Source organism: Astatotilapia calliptera, chromosome 23 (assembly GCF_900246225.1).
Source record: "Astatotilapia calliptera chromosome 23, fAstCal1.2, whole genome shotgun sequence".
Taxonomy (NCBI): domain Eukaryota; kingdom Metazoa; phylum Chordata; class Actinopteri; order Cichliformes; family Cichlidae; genus Astatotilapia; species Astatotilapia calliptera.
The window spans coordinates 3,539,856-3,563,150 of record NC_039323.1 but is presented as its reverse complement, the minus strand read 5'-3'; the positions used below and the strand labels follow the sequence as shown (position 1 = coordinate 3,563,150).

Below are 23,295 nucleotides of genomic sequence, written 5' to 3'. Positions count from 1 at the left end.
TATATATAGATATATATACACATTTCATTAACATCTATTTTTTTTGTTACAAACTAGGAGAACCGTAATATTATAATATATTCAGTATATTATTATATTCATTTAATATCAATTCAACTCAGTTTTATTTGTCTAGCACTCTTTCATACCTCTGGGAAGTCCCCCAGCAGCCTGAGCCTGTCCCAGCATAACTAAAGGATGGTTTAGGGTCACCTGATCCAGCCCTAACTGTAAGCTTAGTCAAATACGTTTTATGCTTAATCTTCAAAGCAGAGAGGGTGTCTATGTCTCGAATCCAAACAGGGAGCTGGTTTAATGATGTGATGTGAATACTTCTCCACCTTTACTGCAATGAACTGACTCTTTAATTTAAGTTGTGGCATTCTTACTGTTACTTAAGTTTGCTCCATTGTTGGTCTGTATGGAACATATAGATGTGGACAAAATCACACCAGCTAAAACAGTCTGTCACACACTGGGCATGTTGTGTTGTGGAAATGCAAACCTGTGAAACTCACAACGAAGTAAATAATGAGGTTATTTCTGCTACATTGTCCCAGATTTTGTCGCAATTTCACGACTTTTAGAGGAAAATATTGCACATTTCACTCAAATATAGTTCTTTTTCATATGTTTTGTAATTATTAGCAATAACTGAAATTTATTTGTGATCAGTCGTAACAGCACATATAAGACAACATTAGAATATAAGCCTTTAAAATGAGAAAACAAACCTGTGTTTTGACATTTGACTCTTTCATAACATTAGTTTTGTTTACTTGCTTTAATTTTGACAAAATATTGTCACCATTTTTTGTAAGACCTTGAGTATTTTTTTTAATCTCTCACACTCATAAACTCAAGTACAAAACTTAACACGTTAATAACCGTTCTAAGAGGCAAGTATACCGACAGTGAGTCAGGGGTTTGAAAAGCAAAGTGAATATGTGATTATGAATAGATTCCCACAGCTGGTACTCGATGACTCAGAGTCAATTTGTTCTGTTAATTTGTATGTGACGTGCAAGTTGCTGAACTTGGCCTTGTACATGTGTCACTTTCTTAAGTATATGTGAAACTTTGTTTTATAATTCCTGTATGACTTGTTTGTTTCCTTTGTTTGTTGGCATGATAGTACATGCAGCTGATTTTGCAAACAGGATGGAAATGGCTGGTAAACATGCGCTTTAAGAAGGGGGAGGAGCATAGGGTAATCTATGAGAGGGGAAGGAGGTACAGTCTGACAGAGCAAGGAGACTGAAAGGGGGTGGCAGGAGAGAATGTAGCTCAGCAGCTTTAGATGGTAATCTGCAGGATGACTCTGGATGTCAAGAAGAGGAAGCGTGTGCAGAGAGAGGGAAGGATTAAATGGTGGAAGTTGAACAATTAAGAATATTCAGAGTTCAGTGAAAAGTTGAGACAAGCTGTAAGTGGGATGGAAGAGTCACTAGATGTTTGGGAAAGTACAGCTGTGGTGCTGCAGGAAAGTGCCAATAAGGGGTTTGCTGTATCCTCTGGACAGAGGAAAGGGGACAGGGAGACTTGGTGGTAGAATGAGGAAGTACAGGAAGGCATTCAAAGCAAGTTTAGTCCAGATACCTGTGCAGGCGTGGAGATGTTTTATTTAACTTGGATTTCATTTACAGGTAGTCCCACTGAGTCCCATTGTCTCCTTTACAACAGAGACCTGTTTCGTATAAGTGTAATAAAATCAGAACGATAAAATAGTGAATAAATTTCCAAGTCATTAAAAACAAGAAAAAGTTTCAAATGACGGTTTCACAAAATCGTTTATATGTCCTTTTGAAGCCTATGAGCGAAATGAGTCACGTCAGAAGGAGCTGCACTGTGTCTTGTTTGCAATGTGATGGACAGGTTGAAAGATGGAGTCAGGCAGGAGTTTTTGTGGACTATGATGTTTGCAAATGGAATAATGATCTGTAATGACAGTAGGCAGAAGGTGGAAGAGACACTGGAAAGGTGGAGGTATGCTCTGGAGAAAAGACAAATGAAAGTCAGGATAAGCAAGACAGAATACATGGGCGCGAATGAGAGGGAGTCAGGTGGAAAGGTGAGCGTGCAGAGAAGGTAAATGGAGAGAAGGTGGAGATGAGTGTCAGGGGTGATTTGTGACAGAGGGATGGCAGGATGGCTGAAAGGGAAGACAAAGTTAGAGAGAAATGTGCAGAGGAAAGATGGTGGATATACTGGATAATAATACTGAGTATGGAGCTGTAATGCAGGAGGAAAAGATGAAGACCACAGTGAAGATTCATGGATCTAATGAAGTAGGGCATGCAGAGGGTTGGTGTGACAGCGGAGGATGCCAGGGATAGGCTGGAGGAAGTGGCAAGTCTTGCATTCAATATCACACAAATGTTAAACTTCAAATATCAGATAAATGAGATATTATAAAGTTTCAAGCTGGGAAAGGGGGTTGTTATACAGAATGTGAGCGGCATATATTACATCTTATTGGGAATGTAGTAGTACTAATGAAAAGTGCTTTAGAACGAAAGTGCAAGGAGAAGTAGCTCATCTCAAAACTGCACAGCACTCAGTTACTGCACTTAAATAGAAGGCCGCTTAGTTTATTTCCACTGCCTGCAGCTCGTTGTTTGAGTAGTCTCGGAAATGACCTGGTGAAACTCTTGTAGTGGACTGCACAACACAGACAGGCTGTATGTGAGTGCGCTGCTCTTTGACAGGAGATGGGCGTTGCCCATCCAGTCAAATGTCAGTCGCTTCCTCCGACACGCCTCCAAAGAGGATGACTTTTTCCTCTCAAGCAAACTTGGGAAGTTAACCGTGCTGGAAAGACCCGCCTGAAACACCCACACGCCTCGTGTTGATTCGCTCTTCCTCTTATCAATCACTTATATCCCAAGTGACGAAATCGACAGCGCCACACCGGAGCTGAGGAGTGGGTGATGAGGAGCGATCAGCACCACCAGGAAAAGGAAAAAAAAAAAAAAAATACCAGGAGCGATAAAATGCACGGAGGACAAGGGTCAATTTGACTGCCAGTAAGACGTTTTGGCACTTTGGGGAGGGGGGTTTGGTGTTTGCGAGTTTATTTTGGGGAACGCTAGTTTAATGCAGTCAAGATTCTCTGTCAGTAGGAGTTGGCTGTTTTTTGGGCTGCAATTCCAGGGAAGGCTCTCTGAGCTAACCTAGCTAGCTAACAATTAGCCTTCCCATTTAGCCCCCTATCCTGGTTACTTGGTGCCTCCGCCTGCGAGACATACCTGCTCTGAGCGCGCACTTTCTCTGATCGGCACAGGTGCATGCGGTTCGTGGAGGACTCGAGGCAGTAAACCAACCTTTCTGGATGGACAGACTGGGGCTCGTTGTCACTGCGCGGGCGTAACTTGGAGCGCTGATTTCGGGGCGGCTAGGCTTGCACTCGGCCGGGCAGCCAGCAGAGGGGATTGGACAAATGTGGTGGCCGCGCCAGGCAGTTGTGTCCCGCTGTGTGTGGGACCGAAGTTAGTAGTTTAGTATAAGAAAAATATATATGTCTATATATTTTTAAATTGACTGGGCTAAGCAAGAAAACAAAGTGCGCTGAAGATAAAATTCAACCTGTTAGCTTGGTTATAACGTTAGCAGCGTTTAGCTTTCAGGCTAGTTAACAAACTAATACCGGTCCATGAAATCAAAATGGTTATTCGCACCCTCGGTAGTTCCTCGGGATATTTGCAGACATGTTTAGTTTCTTTTTTTCTGATGAGCTCACAGTCACTGTAGCCTGAGGTTTTACTGGAGACTTTGACTAACGTTAAGCTGTCAAATATTTAACACTTGACAGCAGCTTTGCCATCAACAAGGGAGGCCAGAGTCTGCACCAAGCAACGAGACTATCGAGCTCCATTATCAGTGTCTGGATATAACCTGTTGGGATCGGACTGTTGTGCACACAGGAGGCCTTCTTCTTCTTCTTTCTTTTTTTTTTATCTGGTACTTTGTGTGAGGTGTAAGCCCGACACCTCTCCTCAAACGGGCTTTCTTCCCCCCCGCTCATGCGGTGATGACTTTAGACTCCATGATGGCTTGTTGCCTGAGTGAGGAGGCGAAGGAGTCCAAACGAATCAACGCTGAGATCGAGAAGCAGCTCCGACGAGACAAGAGAGATGCGAGAAGGGAGCTGAAGCTGCTCCTGCTGGGTAAGTCTGCAGGTTCCTGTCTCACACTGCTTTGCTTCGGGATGCACCCACACTACACACAAACCATCTGGCTCGAAAAACCACTGGTGTGATTGTGTTGTTTTACAGCTTTCGCATGCAAAACTACACCCACGATTGCTCGAGCTAAATTGCTCCGATCACCACAGGATTTGCGTGTGATGTGATATGCAAAGCAAAATGCACTCGTGTGGTTCAGGTTGTGTTTTTAGTCTAACGGTGGAATAGCTGGAAGCAGCCACTCACCCAGGAATTTAAACCAGCGACTGAATTAAAATCCGCAGTCTGTAATCTTTACTGTGTTTCTTCAAAGCTTCCGTAGTCTTGCATCTTTGGCCACAAGGATTCATGAGAAACGTCTCCCCTGCTGATTTTCTTTTTGTTAGAAGACCACCCATAAGACAGCAGAGGGAGGAGACTGGCCAAGGTCGGTGGATGTAAGCAGTTCTGGGTTGTAAATGATGGAGGAGGTTATTTGAGAATTAAATCTTGCCAGCGAGCTTCTCTCTTGCCCTTCACACAGACTCTTGAAAGTGAATGGCCAGTATTACTTGAACTACAGTCAGAAACTGGAACGCTTCCACTACTAAATATTTTTGTCCCTGAGTAGATTCTGCCTGTTCCTGTGCACACACACCTCGGAGTGAAGTGTGGCTTCAGTGATGAGCAAGGGCTGCATTTTAATTAAGTCTAGAAAAGGCCTGCACTGAGGTGGCTTGCTGTGGGAAATGAGTCCTCTCCAGAGAGCTGGAAATGCTATTCAGGTGTGTGTCTGTGTGCGTTAAAGGTAGATTAGCAGAGCCATTATGCCTTTGAATGCCATTTGGTGTTTGTGTCTTGCGTTGTAACCTGAAATAGAGTTTAAGTAAACTTCACAGTAAGTCGCACAAATTCATTGACATGCCAGAGGATATTTGAGAGACTGTGTAGTTTGTCACAGGTGACTGAGTCCTGACTTCCTGATGCTAAAGGTGTTCTCACAAACCGCCGCATCAGCATCTAACACTAAAAATAAGCGGATTAAAAAGTAACTGTTTTCTTGTGGTATCAAAAATGACTAGATTGTAAGAAAGATCGTGTGTAATTTATACAGTTTAAAATAATTTTTTTGTTAATCAAATGTTCTTGTAGAGAACTATTCTGAGTGCCTTTTTTCTTTTTAATGCTCCCAAAAATGTCAAGTTCCTAACCTTGGATGAGATTTCCAAGTTCTAAAAAGGACATGGCAAAATGCCTTTCTATAATAATCAAATACTGAGATGCAGCCCTACTAGAACCAACAATTGTTTTTTCTTTTCTCCTCCTCTCTTTATATTCGGATGCTAAAACTGATACCTGTGTCACTCTGATCTACTGGAGTCGATGCTTCATGGTAACCAGAAGTAAATGGGGATTGGGAGGAAGGAAAACAGAAAATGGCGAAAAAGAGCTAATTAAAGGATTATTATTGTGTATTGCACAGACATCATGAAATTTCATAGATGCTTGTCTTCCAGTATAAAGACTGCATAAATCCCTCACCTCCCAGTGTAATAAGCTCAACTGAAACAAAATGGCAATGGTGTAATTGGGTATCTACTCAAAAATATATATATATTTTTTTGTACAAGATGGTCAGAAATAATTGTATGAAATAAGTGTGGTGATTTCTGTTAATTAGGGTAAGACGGACTCATTGCCTTCTACTGTATGCAGCCTGATCGTGCTCGCTGTTATAAAGGCCCTCTCAGAACAAGAAATGGCCTGTTTACTTAAGCCTATGTGAAAAAGACCCAAGCGCTATCTAGCTACAGCGTCGGTTTTAGCTCTGTCTGGTTGTCTCTCTTCATGTGGAGCCTATTATGGACCTCTTTCATCCCTTTTATAGATTGTCATGCTTAGTGTAGCTTTTATTATGTTTTTGACTGCATGTATAATAGCCCTTAGATCTTTTATCTCCACTGGCTTGTAACCTCTTAGATTTGCTGTTAGATTTGGGATTTTTGTGACTGATAAGAAGGAAGAAAGTGACACTTGGAATTTGCTTGCTTTTGCTTGAACGTTTGTGCCAAATTGAATATGAAGCTCAAAAGTAGTTAATCGTACAGTATGCTTATAGTTCTCCTAAGTTGGGTTTGATATAGCGGTAAAATGGCTGTTGCCTTTTAGTGTTGCTGTTTTATTGAAAGGCAATTATTCCAGCTGTTTATCAGCAACAGGCCTGATTTCTTCTGTAAGTACACGGTGTAAAAGTCAGGGTCAGAGGAGTGCTCGCTGCCTGCTCTGTAGCTAATGAAAGTCACAAGTAATTAAATGTGTACAGTTTGTTTGCTCTCCTTACTGAATACAGAGTTTTAGTACAAATGCTTGTGATAATTATAAGTGATATACAGGCTGTGATTAATTGGCTTCCCGAACAATGACGAAGCTTTGACAGATATTGGTAATAGGGTGGATAATTTTCCTTTCATTTTAAATTTGAAAGTAAATGTGAAGTTGCGTTCAGAAATATAACAATAAATCATGAGCAGAGAGTTGCGTTGTGATGGGTTAAGTAACAGTGTCCTTTAGCAGTGAACATAAGAAAAGGCAGTTTAGGATATGCATCACTGCAGTGTGCAAACAATAACTGGAGACATTCAGGCATTTATGTTGATCGACTGTTGACTCAAGGTTAAATGAGTCATGTGACTGAAAAACTTGCCTATAAACCTACCTGTTTTCTCATGCAATACTGCTCATATTGTGCAAACGTCTTTAAAACGGTCAAAACTGCTTGCATCCGTTTTTGTTCGTGTTTAAGAAATAGAAAACCAAACGTTTTCATACTGCTGAAGTGTTTTTGTAATGGTCTTACACACTTGGTAGCCTGCTTAATATAAGCCCAGGGCTTTATTTAATTTTTTGTATGACAAAAGCAGCAACCATCAGTTTAGTTAATGTATGTCAGCAGCCGACTCTGCTGTCCTTGAAAGAGTTAGAACTATACGGAAGCCACAGAGATAAAATTCTGCATGTGGGAAATAAACGCATGTTTTTTGCTTGGCGCTCCCATAACTTCTCATTCATCTATGTAGAACTGCTGTTTTGTCTTACTGCACCGTTGTAATATATAAATAGTGCTACAGGAATAAAGTACAACAGTAAATTGTACTAGTAAATTGTACTAAACTAAACTTCTTTTATTGCTCCTAATTATCCTTTAACACCACAGGAGTCAAAAGTTTGCTTATCTCTAAAAGAAATCCTACGTGTTTAACTTTAAACACTCTTTGAAATATTTTGATAAGTTGGTTTCTGACTTCCTGGGGTTAAAATGTCTTTTACTGATGGACTTTGTGGTGATGGGTTTTTATAGTGACTGTTGGCTTAGGCAGCAATAATTATTACAATTGTTTTGATCGATATTGTGATCTTGAATATTAAACATTATGGGGCTGAGTATTCATACACCTATAGATGAGGCAGTTTTTGAAGTTTTCATAGGGTATTCTCTATTACTTTAAATCTAATTCAGAGGGAAGGCAAATTAATAAAGTGTTGGCCATTGTATGGGACACTGGGTCATCCTGTAGAGAGCGGATTCATAATTAGAACTTGCAAGTCCTGCAAAGAAATGCTGACCTGCTCTTAGCCTGCATCCTAAACTGTGGGAAGTCTGCACATGTGGATGTGGGCAAAAAGAAGCCCAGGCAGCACTGAACTTGCATGCCTTGGCCATACTTTCAGAGTAGCCACAGGGCAAGCAGCACCACCGTGATCCAACTGCTGCTCACTGCAGAAAGTGGACCGCGTGAGAAATCCCAAGCGATTGTCAGACCAAAGCGGCTGCAGACATATTAGTTAGTGGTCATGCTATCAGCTCACCTACTGAAAGCCTGTTTTCTTCCTTTAGATGGCTCGTGTTTACTAAGGGCTTCCTTTTAATCACGTTGGCTCAAGTTGCATAAACGGCAAGTGAGCTTGAACTTTTCGGGAAAGGTGAAAATGCGCTGCTGCAAAGAAAATGAATGTACTTCATTTAGAAAACAAGAAAACAGTGCTTATTAGCAGAAGTGCAAAAAAAGTATCCTTATTTTAATTTTCATTAGTATTAAAATGCGATCAATCAAGCCCTGCCGTCGGCTATGTAAAGTTCTTATGACTGCTTTGGCAACAATGGCAAACGTATTTTGAACCATTCCTCTTGTTTTGTCACTATCCCAGCTATGTTTGCTCTGCAACTCTCCTGCAAACACACAGTGCCCCACTGTAGCACATCAGCATAAATCATGGGAAACACAACTCTTATAAAAGCATTTTTTTTATAATAACCATAACATTCAGAGTAAGATGACAAGCTACCACATTTCTAGTATTGGTAGACCCTGCAGTAAAACGCTCAGCTCATCGGCTAGTCCTTAACGGCTTGTGGCTGTTGTTTGGTGTTGAGATCGTATTCAGTGAAACCTGGATAATAAAGCACATTTTGTACGCTCAAACGCTAAGGCCCCGATACTCACCTGAACACTTACCTGAAATGGGATTCAGGACACTTTATGTATGCATGTATGCACATACACTGAACACACACTTCATCTGTCAATGCACGCACTGCACAAACAGGTTGGTAGTATCTGGGTTAATGAGTATTTGTTTTTTGGCAACACCCAAGGATGTTTCATGTATACAGCCTACCTACGCCTATTATGGTTTCTCTTAGTAAGGCTTACAGTAAGCCAAGCAGATAAGCCCTGTGTTAGCCATATTTATTTGTATCCCTGTTAGCTGCTGCCAAGGTAACGGCTGGCATGGCTGGGTTTGGTAGAAATAACAAAACTGCAGACAGTACAGATGAACAACCCACACACAGGATAAAATGACCCAAAAGAGAGAGCTGTGTGTTTATACAGTTGTGGGCCATGGTAGGGGATGCCCTCTGGTTTATCAGCTATAGTCAAAGCCATAATAGCATTGCTGAAGGCAGTGTTTCCTTCCTGGATTCTCAAATACTGCAAATGTATGTCTAGCAGTACTGAATGGTGGTTAAGTCATCCGTATCAGCTTAATTTCTGGAAATGTGGCATAACAGTATCAACTACCAGTCATTCTTTTGTTTGTTTTTAACATTCACCCACCTAGAATTTGGATCTACTTACAGTTCACTTGCACTTGGCAGTCAGCTGTGATAAAACCAGCTTCCCTGACAGCATGTCACAGCTGTTAGCAGGATATAGACAGTTGTTACAGCGAGGACTTGTATGTGGAGCTGAGTATTCAGATACTCGTACTGGTTAATCAGTTTTGAGTTTGTCTTTGAATTGTGGAAATGTAAACAGCAGTGGTCACACTGCAGTAAACCTCATTTTTATCAACTTTGAATTAAGATGAAAGTAAAGGATTTTGGTTGCAACTTACTCTTTTAATTTTTGATGAATTTGCAGTGCTTTTCTTAATTCACTGCTGAGACAATGAAATGTTAAGAAATGTACTTTTGGCTGACTATAAGGGCATTCATTTGTGTTTTGTTTTTTGTTTTTAATAAAAACCAAAAGTTCTAAACCCCAACTATGTTTTCCAAGTTTTACATTGCCATTTTTACTTGGTGCATGTGTGCATTAGCATTTTGATCAAAATGCTGAGCCAAGTGTCTCTTTGCTCATCTCATTATCACATTGTCAGATTATTATCTTCTCTGTTGTCATAAAGGGAGAACGTATTGGGAAAGCAAAGCTCCTGATACTGGTTGATCTACATTCCCACCCTCAACTATGGTGTTGAGTTGTAGGTAGCTCATTATGTGGGAGTAATTTGAAGTATAGCCTCTACTGATCTGCACTGAAGGGATGCAGTGAAATCTCATATCCCGATTTTAAACATTTATCGTTCCGACAGCGATATATATCACAAACATTTTACATTCTCAGTAAATTCTGTGAATCTCAGGCAACTTGACTTGCGTGAAGTGTTTTCAGCTGGTCGTCGTGTACCTGGAGTAACGTGTTTTGACCGTTGCGTGAAACTATACACTTTTAGACACAAGTTGTAATGGCTGCCATTTTCTTTATTTGTATTTATTACATGGCGTGCTGCGGGGAAAAGCCTACGGTTTATTTGTTTCTAGCACCTGACGGCTCTCTTTTGCTTCTCATCCGTAAACTCTCCCCATACTCTCACGTGATTCTTGCGTAGGTGGCAGAAGAGGTTTGTCGTGTTTGAGTCTGAGGTGGGGACCGGTTTCCTGCATAATTTGCATAGTACAGTTTTCTGGTCCGTGTCAGACTTTTCATAACCAACCATGTCCATGCTAGCCCCTCGTTTAGAAATAAGGTCCTCGATTTTCTTTGACTGGTCCTTCTGTTTGTCATCATTTCAGTTTATTTTGAAAAATCTCAACAGGATCTTCAGCTTTATTTTGAAAGGTTTATGTGGAAAATAAACAAGCGGACGGCAGAGCCACATGCTGGGTTTACCGTCGCTGTTTCTAACGACAGCACGTAAAAACAGTCGCTTGTCCATCTGATATCACTCCTTATTTGCTTGGACTAGTTCCTCACACTCTGGACTCTTGACTCAGTTCTGCCATGGTTCCCCCGCTGCTCTGTACAGCCAGCAACCCTCCCAGTTTTCCATTTGATCACAGTCTGAGCTGCCACAGTTTGATATTCCATCCATGACTATAGTCTGCCGACCGCTGCGTTAATGATAACTGGTGGCTAATGTAGCCAATGGGTCATTGGTAACTATTAGCAATTACCCTGCTAACTATGTGTGTTGGCCAGGTTAACATTTATAAACTGTTTATTACTTCAATGTTGTTGAAATAAGAACTTTACTGATCTCTTAAAATTTCTCTTAAAGTAGTGTTCATTGTGATGAACATTGAGTGTTTTGGTTGTTGGTGAGAGGAAGGTCTGCCATGGTACAGTGTAGTGGTGCAACGGATCACGGTTGATCCGTAATCCGAACCGATCCCACTCCATGGTTCGGCACGCACGTGATTCGAAGATTCAAAAAAGAAGGAAAAAAAGTGTGTGTATGGTGCGCGTGGTAGGTCTGTCAAGCGATAGTTATGGTCAGCGCTAGCGATCCAAGTGGAGGAGCAGAGGAGTTTGCGGTATTTAAGCAGCCCTTTGCTGCCCAGTCCGACCGGGCTAAAGCTATTACAAAAGCTACTGGGGTGTTTAGCTGCAGATGGGAGGCCGTATTTCCTTGTGCAAAACAAGGGATTTAAACTGTGATGAACGTGCTTGAGCCACGCTATGGTATCCTGTTGCGCGTCCACTTCAGTGACAAGATCGTTCCAAGCATATATGAGCAGGAAAAGTTATGGCTGAACTGTCCCAGGCATCTTTTGTTGCCCAACTACAAACGGGTGGACCTCCAGGTCAGCGGAAAGCTGCGTGACCGCTCATTATATCACAGCGGAGTGGTAGATACAAAGCCCTGTACTGCCCTATATTGCACCTTTAATTTGTTTTTATATAATTGGGTGGAATGAGTCTTGAGTTGAATGTTTTTAATAGGCAAAACATACTTAAGTTGTCTGTCTTTTTTTTTTTTTTCTTTTTTGCTGATCCGAAAATTGATCCGATCCATGACTTAAAACCGTGATCCGGTCCGAACCATTAGATTTTTGATTCGTTGCACCACTAGTACCGTGTAAAATTATGTGCCACCTGGCAAAGAGAGCACTGTTTGTATCACTATTGTTGAACATTTTAGTATTAATATCTTAGAGTTTTTCTTTCTGGCAACTCTACCCAGGACACACTGGAGAGATTGTGTCTTTGTGAAAACTGCAGTCCAGTAGATGAGGTTAAATCCATACTTGAAAGCTATTTAAACCATTGATCACATTCTTTAATCAAATTGTATTTCAAATTTTGCTTGAATCTGTCGTACTTTGCGTTAGGGCAGGGCCATATTATATAGTTCACGGTAATACCGGTATAATGTTAGGCAATGATAAGAAAATGAAATATCGCGATAGAATGTGGGTAAAACGCGCATGCGCAGTGCCTTATCGCAAATTTTCAAATGTATATCGTGATAAATATTTTTGGCCATATTGCGCTGCCCTACTTTGCATACATAATGTCCGATTTGTTTGCTGAGTGTTGTCAACATTATCAGTGCTTGTGCCAGCAGGTTAACGTCCACACACCTGTGCAGAAAGTGGTTGCACATTGCTCCGGTCAAATGGCTATGCTCCAGTTTACTTGGACACAACAAAATACAGGAGAGAACTGCAGATTTCCATCGCTGTCACTGGACGATCTTATTTAGATCTTGCCATCATAGAAGTAAGGAAGAGTGCTCCCATCTGCTGGGAGAACACTGCTAAGATTTGGCTGTGTAATATCATAGACCCAACAGTTACCTGGCCCTTTGCTTAGTAAAATTTGAATAATTACTTTAACAAGCATTTCTAGGCTGGACCTTTTGGTAAGCAGCGTCTGTAGTCCGTCACAGACGACCATAATAGACCCAATGATCCATGTGTTCTGTTGTAAAAGGATTTATTAGTCCACTTTATGTCATGAGTGCTGCTATGCCTGTACTTCATCAGCCATCCTGCTTAGCTTTTTTCCCCCAGATGTGTACATATGCAGTCCTAAGCTCTTGTACCTGGTAGAAGGAAGCTTGAGTTTCACAGTGTAGTTCAAAGACACAACAGGTAGGTGTTAGTAGTTCTGCACTGTTTGTCTGGCAGCTTTGTTAGTTTAGCAAACTGATGTTGGCACACCCAGAGTTTCGGCAGTTATGTGGCATTCAGGCCTGTGAAAGACCGCCCAGTCCTTCTGGCCCCGCCTACCTGCCTTATAGAACCATTAAATTATGTCAGACACATAGCAATCAAAATATTGATCATTTTCAATAGAGCACATCATTGTTGGGCACGGTTATGAATGGTTTGTATTTCATGAGCAGCTGTGGCACTTACACAAAGAACTAGTTTCAGTTTGCTGACGTTCTTGAGAAATCACTAGAATTAAGTAAATATCTGTAGGTAGCACTTTCTACATAACTACCTCCTTGTGTGCATAAATACCAAAAGGAACATGTAATGCTTGTGCAGCTACTTAAAAAGACAAGCTTTTTTTGCATGTTTACACAGCAACAAATTTGCTGTAGACAAGTTCCTGACAAAGTCTTGGCCTAGGAAGAAGGAAGTGAAGTTGAAGACGAATCACAATTACTTGAGTGATTGTGAACTACGAAACCTCTGTCTAGTGAGAAATGCTGCTCTTCCAGTACAACAAGTGTTTTGATTAAATGGGAACCAAAATAGGCAGAATGATTAAATTGACATGCAAGTCCTTTAGAAGGAAAAGTATGCCAGGAATTTTCTCAAAACTGGAATAGAGATCCTGAGCTTGCTGCCCCTCTCCTTTTCTGTCTCTTTCTCATTCTTTCTCTCAGCGAAGATCTTGATGTGCTTTTACAGTCCACTTGTTTTATGCAGACACATTTCAACCCTACAAACGGAGGACGGGAGACTCGGGTTCCCTTTCCCCTTACCCATTCCTTCCAGTCAGCCTCTTATTTGGAAGGCATGTGAAAAATGACGGTCACTGGAACAGTCTTTGAAGTACACATGTAGCTGTAAATGTATTAGCAGTTGGTTAGAGGAATGGCCTGGCAGGTGTCTGGTATGTGGTGCCCACAAGTCTGTCTGCATTTTTAACTAGGGCATGGTGGGTTTATTTATTTTTCCTATTTTTTTTTTTTTTTTTTTTTTAAAGTGTAAGGAAAATTTAAGGTTGTTTCTTCTTCTTTCCTGTGGTTAATGAGATGTGACACACCAGAGGCAGAACATATGCATGCTTACATTGCTTTTTGTTTTTATTGTTAGTGGAAGCAAACAACTGGTTTCTGAGTTCTAGATGTGCAAAACTCCAGGTGCACTGCTGTCACTCACTGTGCAATGCTGCTATCTAAAACTACAGAGCCACAGTATCGGTTTGATTTGGACTGGCGCTAAAATCAGCTCTGGACTGGACACGAGCAGCATCATCATGAACTTCAGATAATTCCTTATTTATTTTGTACTCATCCTTGATGCAGCGCCTCAGTTTATCCATTGTTTGAAATGAACCATTTTAGCTATGGCAACTCGGATACTGTAGTGACACCTTAAGTCAGCCGGCTAAAGTTGGGTAAATGGTATTTTATTGTGTAAATTCTGAATCAGCTCGTGTTTCAGTTAAACTTATACTTGTAGCAATGCATTCTCAAGATGTAAAAATGATTTGGTACATTTTATTTATTGCTGTCACAACTCAAGAATCAAATCAAATCACTTTTATTGTCACATCACATGTGCAGGTACATTGGTACAGCACATGTGAGTGAAATTCTTGTGTGCGAGCTTCACAAGCAACAGAGTTGTGCAATCAAGTTAATTAAGAAAGGATTAGCACCCTTGTCTTCTGAGTATTTTATGTGCACCTGCAAGGGCAATGCACCTGTTCACTTTAGGATCTACTGTACTCTCCCTTTAACGGTCTACCTAACTGCATTCAATCAGAACAAGTTATAGGGAAACATCTGGATATTTCAGTTGGGAAGTTATATTGGTCAATATTAGCCATTTGTCACTCTTTTAGTATTGACATTTATGACTGTAGGGCTGCAACTAAAGATTATTTCGATCGTTTCAGTAACATTTATCTGTTTCCTGTGGGCAAACCTCCTGTTTTAGGCTCAATTCTGCCCACCTGTGAATATTGCCCTGTTTTCTCGTCCCACAGCAAATTACAGTAATTACCCAGGAAGTGTGTGAATTTGAAAATATCAAATGTATTTTTAACATTGCTCAATAGGACCGTCAGAATAAAAAATGTAATGTATAAAAATATTAAGTAATATTGGGTAAGTGCTAGAATTGTTTTAAATGAGAAAATAATGTGCAAATAGGAAACTAAAAATGGCTTCTGTCCATAAGTTCAACTAAAGCTGAATTTTTATTTTTTTTTAATTTTTATTCCCCCCCCCCCCCCCCCCCCCCAAGTCCAAAATAAGAAGTTTATAGATGATTCAGTTCATGAATTCACGATTACAGTGAACATCCTCTGAAGTGAGGCTCGCTCTCATCTTTGAGATGATGCTCCTAGCTTCTGATAACCATGCTAAAGATGCTCACTGTCATGACTTTATCCATTTGAGAGGTGCAAGAGTCTCTTTTCAGGACAAACTCACTGATATGCCTACTAGTTAAACAGAACAAAGCAGAATTGGAAACGATGTAGCATTCACTATATATTAGTCCCACCCAGATTAACTACCTAATATTAACTATTAGTTATTAATTAGCTACTTCTGTTTAATGTTTTACTGTCACATTTCAGCTAATGAAACTGAAATGGTGTTAGCTTAGCAAGCATCACCCTGAGACGTTTGACAGGTAAGCTAACATAAACATTACTGTACAGATGCAAACATTAACATTGCTGTTCAAACATTACCGTAGAAACACAAACATTACTATACTAACATAAACAAGATATCAATGCGACGCACAAACTCCCTAAAAGTGACCCATTGAGAATTGATGTCACAACAATAAAATTCTGCGTAATCATAGTCAACGTCATCGACTGTGTCGAAGAATCGTTGCAGCCCTAAATGACTCATACATGGAGATGTTTTTTTTCTTTAATTATTATTATTTATTTATTTATTTTTTAGAGTAAAGATGGGATAAACGTCCTTCAGTATATGAGGGATGTTGAATAGTTTGTTCACCAGTGAGTGCTCTGTGCAGCCATGATGTAAGAAACTCTCCTAGTTTGTCCAGATTAAAGCTTGGTGTATGGTTGAAATGTTGTGGGTGTTTCAGTCTTCGGTCACGTTAAATGAAGTGTGTCATGTGCTGCCCAACTGAATTGTGTATCTGTTGCTCTGCTTTGCGCTGCCAAGTTCAACTTTGCAAGCACCGATGCACGAGTCAGCCAGTCGAATTTTGTTTTATTCATATTGCTCCAGCATGGCTGCTACCACATTATAAAAAATATCCTGGGAACAGTGTTGGTGTCTGTGCAGTTTAATCTCAAACTGAAGATGATCACTGAGTAATCTGTTTACAGTGTACAGGCATTAAGCTGGCTAATGCTAACTGTTAGTTGTGTTAAATGTAATGAATGAATGTTGTCAGTGTGATGATCGCACCAACAGTGATCCCCGACCACTGTCTAGCATTGAAGCAATATCTGTGTGAATCTTGCCTAAGAGGTATGCGGTAACAAAATATAAATTCTCAAGTAAATATGAGTACTTTTTGCTCTTGTATTTTAATGAATGGTGACCTTAACTAGACTGCCTTTTGACTCTACAGGAGGAAAAAGCCAAAACATGGCTGCACTGGTCATCAGGTTGGTTCTTAAATTCCTTCAAGGTGAATACGGCCACTTGACAGTTACTCATTCAGTTCCTGTACAGTAACTACAGCCTCCAGCGTTTTAGTCTTTCCCAGCACTGAGCTTAAGTGGATATAGCTTCCTTTTTGATGTGCTCAGAGAAATTTTAAGGAATCATTTACTCTGCATGCACTTGGCACATCTTGTCTTTTTGACTAAGTGCAAAGCTGTTAGTTAATGCAAGGTAAAGCCTTGCATTCAACTAAATAAGATGGATCAGTAGCTACTCCACCCCCCACCTCTCTCATGTTCCTTGTGAGTTAATGGTTATTTGGCTAAATGACTAATACCTTGGTTAGAGCATGTTGTTGGCAGAGTGAGATGGTTCTGCTTCAGTTAACGATCAAAAGTGAGTTACTGGGCTTTTCCACTCTGGTTTTGCTGTGTTGGGGGTTTCAAAATTGTTAAAGGTCACCAGTGCATTCATTTTTGCATACAAAACCTTTACTTTTGGACCTTATTAGAATATAGCAAGTCAAATTTTGCAGAAAGCAACAAAGGGCAACTTGCAAATACACAATCTTATAGTCTCTACACAGTTTTCCTGCTGAAGTCTACTTATCTGTTTAATAACTCAAATTCTAAGGATGCACTGCCTGTAAAAGGACAGATGTGGATCAAGTGTTTTTGTATTTTGTTTCACATTTTGTCATTTAAAAAAAACAACAACGAAGTCTTCATGAAAAAGTGGATGGGTAGGTCTTTCATAGGGCTGGGCCATATTATACCGTTCGCGGTAATACCGGTATAATGTTGGGCAACGATAAGAAAATGAAATATAGCGATAGAATATGGGTAAAACGCGCATGCGCAGTGCCTTTGTTTTCATACGCACATGGCAGAAAAAGCATGGCAGAGAATGTCAGCAAGGAATTTTCATTGTTACATTTTTATATAACTTTAATACACATAAAAAAACAGCTGCTTGTTTAAGTGAAAATACATTGATTTTTTGTTTTTTTGCACTAATAAAGTTGTGGAATTATATCGTTATCGCAAATTTTCAAATGTATATCGTGATAAATATTTTTGGTCATCGCCCTGCTTTAGTCTTTCATGTCTTTATCACGTTATCTTTGGGCATTTGGCCAGTGTTAAATTGACAGATCGGTCACAGCCTTCAGTGAAATGGGTACAACCAAATTCTTTGGCCAGTTCAGTGGAATTATAATACAAAATTAAAATATTACAGCTCTACTCTGCCATTTCTATAGTATAGACTTTCAATAATTTGAACCCCACAAATTTAAAAAAAGAAAAAAAAAAAGAGAGAGAGATAGAAACAAACAAACTTGACATTCAGCAAGCTGTGGGCTGCTTATGGCGAAATGGGGGGAAATGGATGAAGAAAAAATAAGTTAAAAACACTAGAAGTGAAGTAGTGTCTCAATGAAGTGAGGCTCGTCTGAATCCAATGTGACTTGACCTCAAATCGATGCGGTAGTTAAGTGTTACACTGTCTCTATACACTCTGTGTAGATGGGAAAGTGCCGTCTGAGAGAAATGTATATGGACAGAATTGGTAACGAGGGTGAGCTACGTTAATCCGCTACTTAAGTCTGACATTTTGACTGTGCTTGCTGGCAGAATTCCTTTTCTTTTCTACACTGTCCTCGTGTTTTGAGCCTTGGGCTGTGTGCATTGGTGTGTTATGTTCAGTAAGGCTACTCAACATTTTGGTCATTTTGTCACTGATCTCAGTCGCGCCCGTAACGTGCTGGTGTGTATGGTGCAGTAGCCCAGACATTAGCACGTGCCCTGCTAGCTCTCCCTCATATACTCTGTGCGAGAACCTAACCCAACGTGGCTCCAGCTATAATCCAACCGCACGATTGGTTTGGCACAACGCTACTATTGTCTTTTGGTTTTTATGGTGTCTGTTAAAATATGGATGGTGTGAGTTCTATTGACTCACACCGTCTCATTTCTAATGAAGTTATTTTGCACCAATTATCTTTTTCATTTCGTTGCCAAGCCCTAGCTGTAAGATTAGAAAAAATGTTTTAAAGTTGCATGTTTGACTGGGCTCTCTGAATACACACTGAAGCCTATCAGCTGCTGTTTTCAGCCGTGTATTTAGAGGTCCAGTGTAGGAGTTGCCATGGGAACTAGCATTACCCCTCAGGAGTAGCTCCAGTGAGTGTACAGTTGCTTGTCCGTGAGAAACGCTTCGGCTGGGTTTTCCAGTTAAGCGGGAGAACAGTAGGAACTGTTGAATTAAGCTGATCATGCCTGCAAGACATGCTTTTCTCCTCTGGCTGTTTGGGAAAGGCAAATACGCTGGAACACACACACACACCAAATTCATAGGATAGCTGCACCTTTTCTCAGCTGTTGCTTTTAAACTTACCGTATTGCTGGTTAGAAGGAGGTAAGAAAGAAAATGTGTACAGTACTGTCCCTCACAACCCACCAACACACTTCCCTTCTGTTCAACTCTTCAGTCAATAGGAGAGTGAACTCTCCAGGGCTGTCTTAACAATTGCTATTTATGTCCCTCTCTCAAAGACTTACTCTGTCTGAAGGGGAAACTCCAATGTTGCCTGACCTGTTTTCTGCAGTGAAAGATCCTCTCTGGTTAGAAGGCAGGCAGTGCTCAGGGCACTCCTTCGCTGTACGCGCGACTGTGCTCTTCATTCAGCGAGAGCAAAACTTGTCTCTCGGCATCCTTGGAAGGCATTTCAGCTACTATGTCTTGGGAATACGAGCTGTGCTTCAAAACGCAAAGTGCTTTCCATTATCTAATCAGCAACTACAGTTATGATTCAACATTGTAGCTGTAAATATCAATGTAGGCCTTTACACATAGCCTGCCTTCAGCCACTTGTGCTGAATGGTAGTGTAATTGTTAAGTTCTACTTTGACCCCATATTGAAATATTTTAACAGCTATCAAACTTTCTATTTGATCTTGTCATTTATGGCTTTAAGTTGAATGTTTTATTAAACTAACAATATTCCGGTACCGTGAAAATAAAGGTCACCTTACAGCCTGCTCTCTTGAGTTGTAGCTTTCCTTTACAGAAATCTGTAAATTAACTATAATGACGTAAGCTCAGAAATGTACAATTTATCTTATAGCTGAAGCCCTTTGGAATAGGAGGATAAAGACGGACCATGCAGTGTCACGATTTGTGCACATCGTAACTGTAACATCTGGTTAAGCAGACTTGTGGACAAACCTGTAATATTAAAATTCTATAAGCTAAAGACTTGGTTAACACATGCTATCAGTTGCAGCTTTAGTTGAGATAAAGCAAAAATGAGACTGAAAGGTAGAGACCTGATAGAGCGTGTGCAGCTAAAACTGCAGTGACTCAGACTTGAGTGCTGGGAGAAGTGAGATGGAGAGATGAGCGGTGGAGATCTCCATCAGGGTTGTAGAGGAAGAAAATAGATGGTGGAATGGGGGTGGAAGAGACGATTGCGCTGGAGAAAGCGCTGCATGGTAATACTGGAGGGTTAGTTTCGGTTAGGCTGCTAACTGCCTTGTCTTTTTAAATCGTACTCTTTGGGTTATGTCCGCAGCATACAAACCCTGATGCTTTCAGTCTGACTCCAAGCCCAGAGTGGTAGTTTGCTCACAGAATATGTCCATATAAAGATACAGAACCTGCTGTGGACGGTCTTGTGGGGAAGTTAAAGTGTGTGTGTGTGAGTGAGAGAGGGGGATCTGTGGGGTTATGTGTAGTTCCTTCTCTGCATGTGCAAGCAGGTTTTCTTGTCTGTGACTTGGTCTTTTTGTGTGTTTATGCACATGTGCATATGCATGATGAGTGATACAAAATTGGAGAAGTGAACTCGCTGTACCCAGCTCTTTGTTGAGCTGAGGTGAGCCATGCAGTCCTCGTGTGGTCAGTCGGGCCTTTTTGGGAACCACTGCCAAAACAACCATTGCACTGCATTGTTACATTGCACATTTCTGGACTGGAGGGAAGAAGACAATAGCTTGACCATAATTAACCCCAGAAACTTCTATGTCGTTTAAGCTTTGTTTTTTAGAGCTGGAGAGTTATTTACAGTGAGTTATATAATGCTCAAATATCTCACCAGAAATGCATACACCCTGAACTGGTGAAGCAGAGAAGGGCTTGACATTGAGGTCTGGATTATTGCCTGTGGACACGATGGTGCACATTTCTTCTTGACCTCATGCATCAATGCTAAGATGTAGGTGGACAGACGAGGCCAGCCTGTTGCAGAGACAGACCAATTTATTGCCACAGAAACGAGTTATATTAAAAAAGGCTACTTTTAAACTAGTTTCTGGAATGCTTGGTTGACCTGTTGAAAACTGATTTGTACCCACAAGTCTTTTATTTTACTTCTTGCTTAGTTTGCTCTCGGCAAAAATACATTTTCAGGCTACATTACTATAAAATGGCAAGTGCAGAAGTGTTACATGGATGGGTTACAAATCATGTGTTATGGTTGATATTTGTATTTATTTGAATGGTTGCTTCCTCTAGATTTCAATTTGTGTAAATTAACGACTATCTCATTTGAATCTGTCTTTTCTTTTTTTTCTTCTTTTGTTAAATGTTTGCAAGAAAATAATAATGCTGCTGTAACTTTTGTTCCTAGAGCACACACGGCACACTGAAAGATACCTTTTACACCAGTTTGTCCATTCATAACAGTTGCTTTCAGCAGTTTGCTTACTGCTCCCATCTATTTTCCAGGTACTGGAGAAAGTGGAAAGAGCACTTTCATCAAGCAGATGAGAATAATCCATGGCTCAGGCTATACAGATGAAGACAAGAAGGGCTTCACCAAACTGGTCTACCAGAACATCTTCACCTCGATGCAGGCCATGATCCGTGCAACTGAGAACCTTAAGATCCCCTTCAAGTATGAACAGAACAAGGTGTGTATTATTAGGAGGCAGAAATGTATTGTTATAGCATTTGGATGGCATCGGTGCATCAAGTACTTGTACTGGCTAATTTGCTGGGAACATGTGTGGGAAGATCTTAGTGTACATCAAATATTGTGTATAACAGTTAATGTACCCATTAGTTTGTGAACACCTTTTGACGTTAAAGCCTCTGTTAGCTTTATTCTTTATTTATATATATTTTTTGAAATGGCATTTTATAGTATGTCATACCATGTCATCAATAATGTTAGCTAGCTTCATTAGCAAGCTGCATCCATAAACTGTGTGGCTGCATCACGCAGATACCTGCTAAGAAGTAATGACTAAGAAAATACTAGGTTTTCACTCAGGAAAACTGCAGCAGAGACTTCTTGGGTGGGGTTTTACCACACAGCAAGCCATATTATTTGGAAATGGACTGGTATTTTATATAGCACTTTTGTAGTCTTACTGACCAGTCAAAGGGCTTTTACACTGCAAGCCACAGTTAGTCATACATTCCATCTCATATCCACGGCCAATTTAGAATAAACACTAAACCCAACATGCTCCGTCTAAGCTGCGCGCGTGCGCAATTGCGCACTGCTGGGACGGTCTCTGCGCACAAAGTCTGTGTTGCGCACAAATAAATCTAACCTGAATTTAAATTAAAATAAATACATTAACAATTCTGTTTTGTAGTGTTAGTCAGTAAGTGGCTGGCTGCTCCAGTATGGGATTATAACGATGCCACCTTATCCCATAGTCCAGCCAATAATGCGATTCACATATACGGCTGATGTGGAGTGAAGCCACGTTAATGACAACGTGTACAACCACTGGAGATGTGAACAGGACAGACGGAACAATTGATGGAAAAAGTGTGGACCAGTTTTTAAATGTGTTGATAGGCCACGTAAAACCAGTTATAATTAAAAAAATATATGCAATGTTTTGGGTTTTTTTTTTCCTGATTACTATAGTTGTTCATATTTACTGCGGGAAGAAACGGTAAAAACTGTGTTTTCTAAGGAAAGTGCTGGAAAGCGCTCTCCACCTGTGAGTAAAAACAACATTTTAATAAACCATGTAACTTGGATGGATTCGATGCTGGCGTGACCACAGTGCACACGTCTGCTGTTGCTCACAGTGGTCTAAGGGACCGCTCAGGGAGTTTGTGTGTTCGCTCCGACACTTAAAAAATTACAGGGAACATTGCCAAGATGTCTTTGGACTGTGGGAAGAAGCCAGGGCATGCAGAGGAAAGCCATACAGGCGCAGTAAGAACATGCAAATGCCACACAGAAGGCCAGCGAGACCATTTAAATCGGGAACCTTTTTGCTGTAAAGCAACATTGCTAACAATCCAAGAGCTAATTCCATCCTGCATTTATTTGGCAAATAATGGCGTTGAAATTGCTCCAGAACACACAAACGCCACGAAGTGGCGAGGCCCAGTTAAGTGTCTCAGATCAGCCTAGTGGACGGATCAGCTACAGTTATCTGTGTCTGCTTAATAGGCCATGCTGTAAGCCTTTATAAAAACCCAGATGGGTTTAAAAAATTCAACCTCTGTATAGTGATGAGAGGAGGAATGGGCTGAAACCAAAACGCTTTTTGTACCAGGCTCTAAACATGCTAATATCATTCTTAAAGTTGAGCATTTTACCATGGAAGCCTGTAGGGATGGACCTACTTATGGTGCCAGTCTTAGGTGGCCATTTAACGAACTTCAGGTTTTGGTGTTGTGTTGGCTTAAGAGTTTTCCAGTGGTGGAAAATAAATCCACAGTATTCTCCTGTCTGTTAACTCCACATGTGTTTAGGTACTTCAAATCATGAACTTTAATATGAAATAATTATTAGAAATGCTGT

The 23,295-nt window shown here is 40.6% G+C and overlaps 1 protein-coding gene across 3 annotated transcripts in view; it reads left to right on the top strand.

The window, feature by feature from the left end:
* The first annotated feature begins 2,824 nt into the window (after positions 1–2,824).
* Positions 2,825–23,295, top strand: part of LOC113015699 (guanine nucleotide-binding protein G(q) subunit alpha-like) — a 33,875-nt gene continuing 13,404 nt past the window's right edge. Inside the window, exons 1-3 of one of the 3 annotated variants that reach the window (XM_026157838.1) lie at positions 2,825–3,026; positions 4,041–4,166; positions 21,246–21,430. In XM_026157838.1, the coding sequence (XP_026013623.1) occupies positions 4,046–4,166; positions 21,246–21,430 (306 nt within the window). In that variant the 5' untranslated portion in view covers positions 2,825–3,026; positions 4,041–4,045. Of the gene's footprint in view, positions 3,027–3,283; positions 4,167–21,245; positions 21,431–23,295 lie in introns of all 3 variants that reach the window. The other 2 variants (XM_026157837.1, XM_026157836.1) reach the window with 2 other exon arrangements.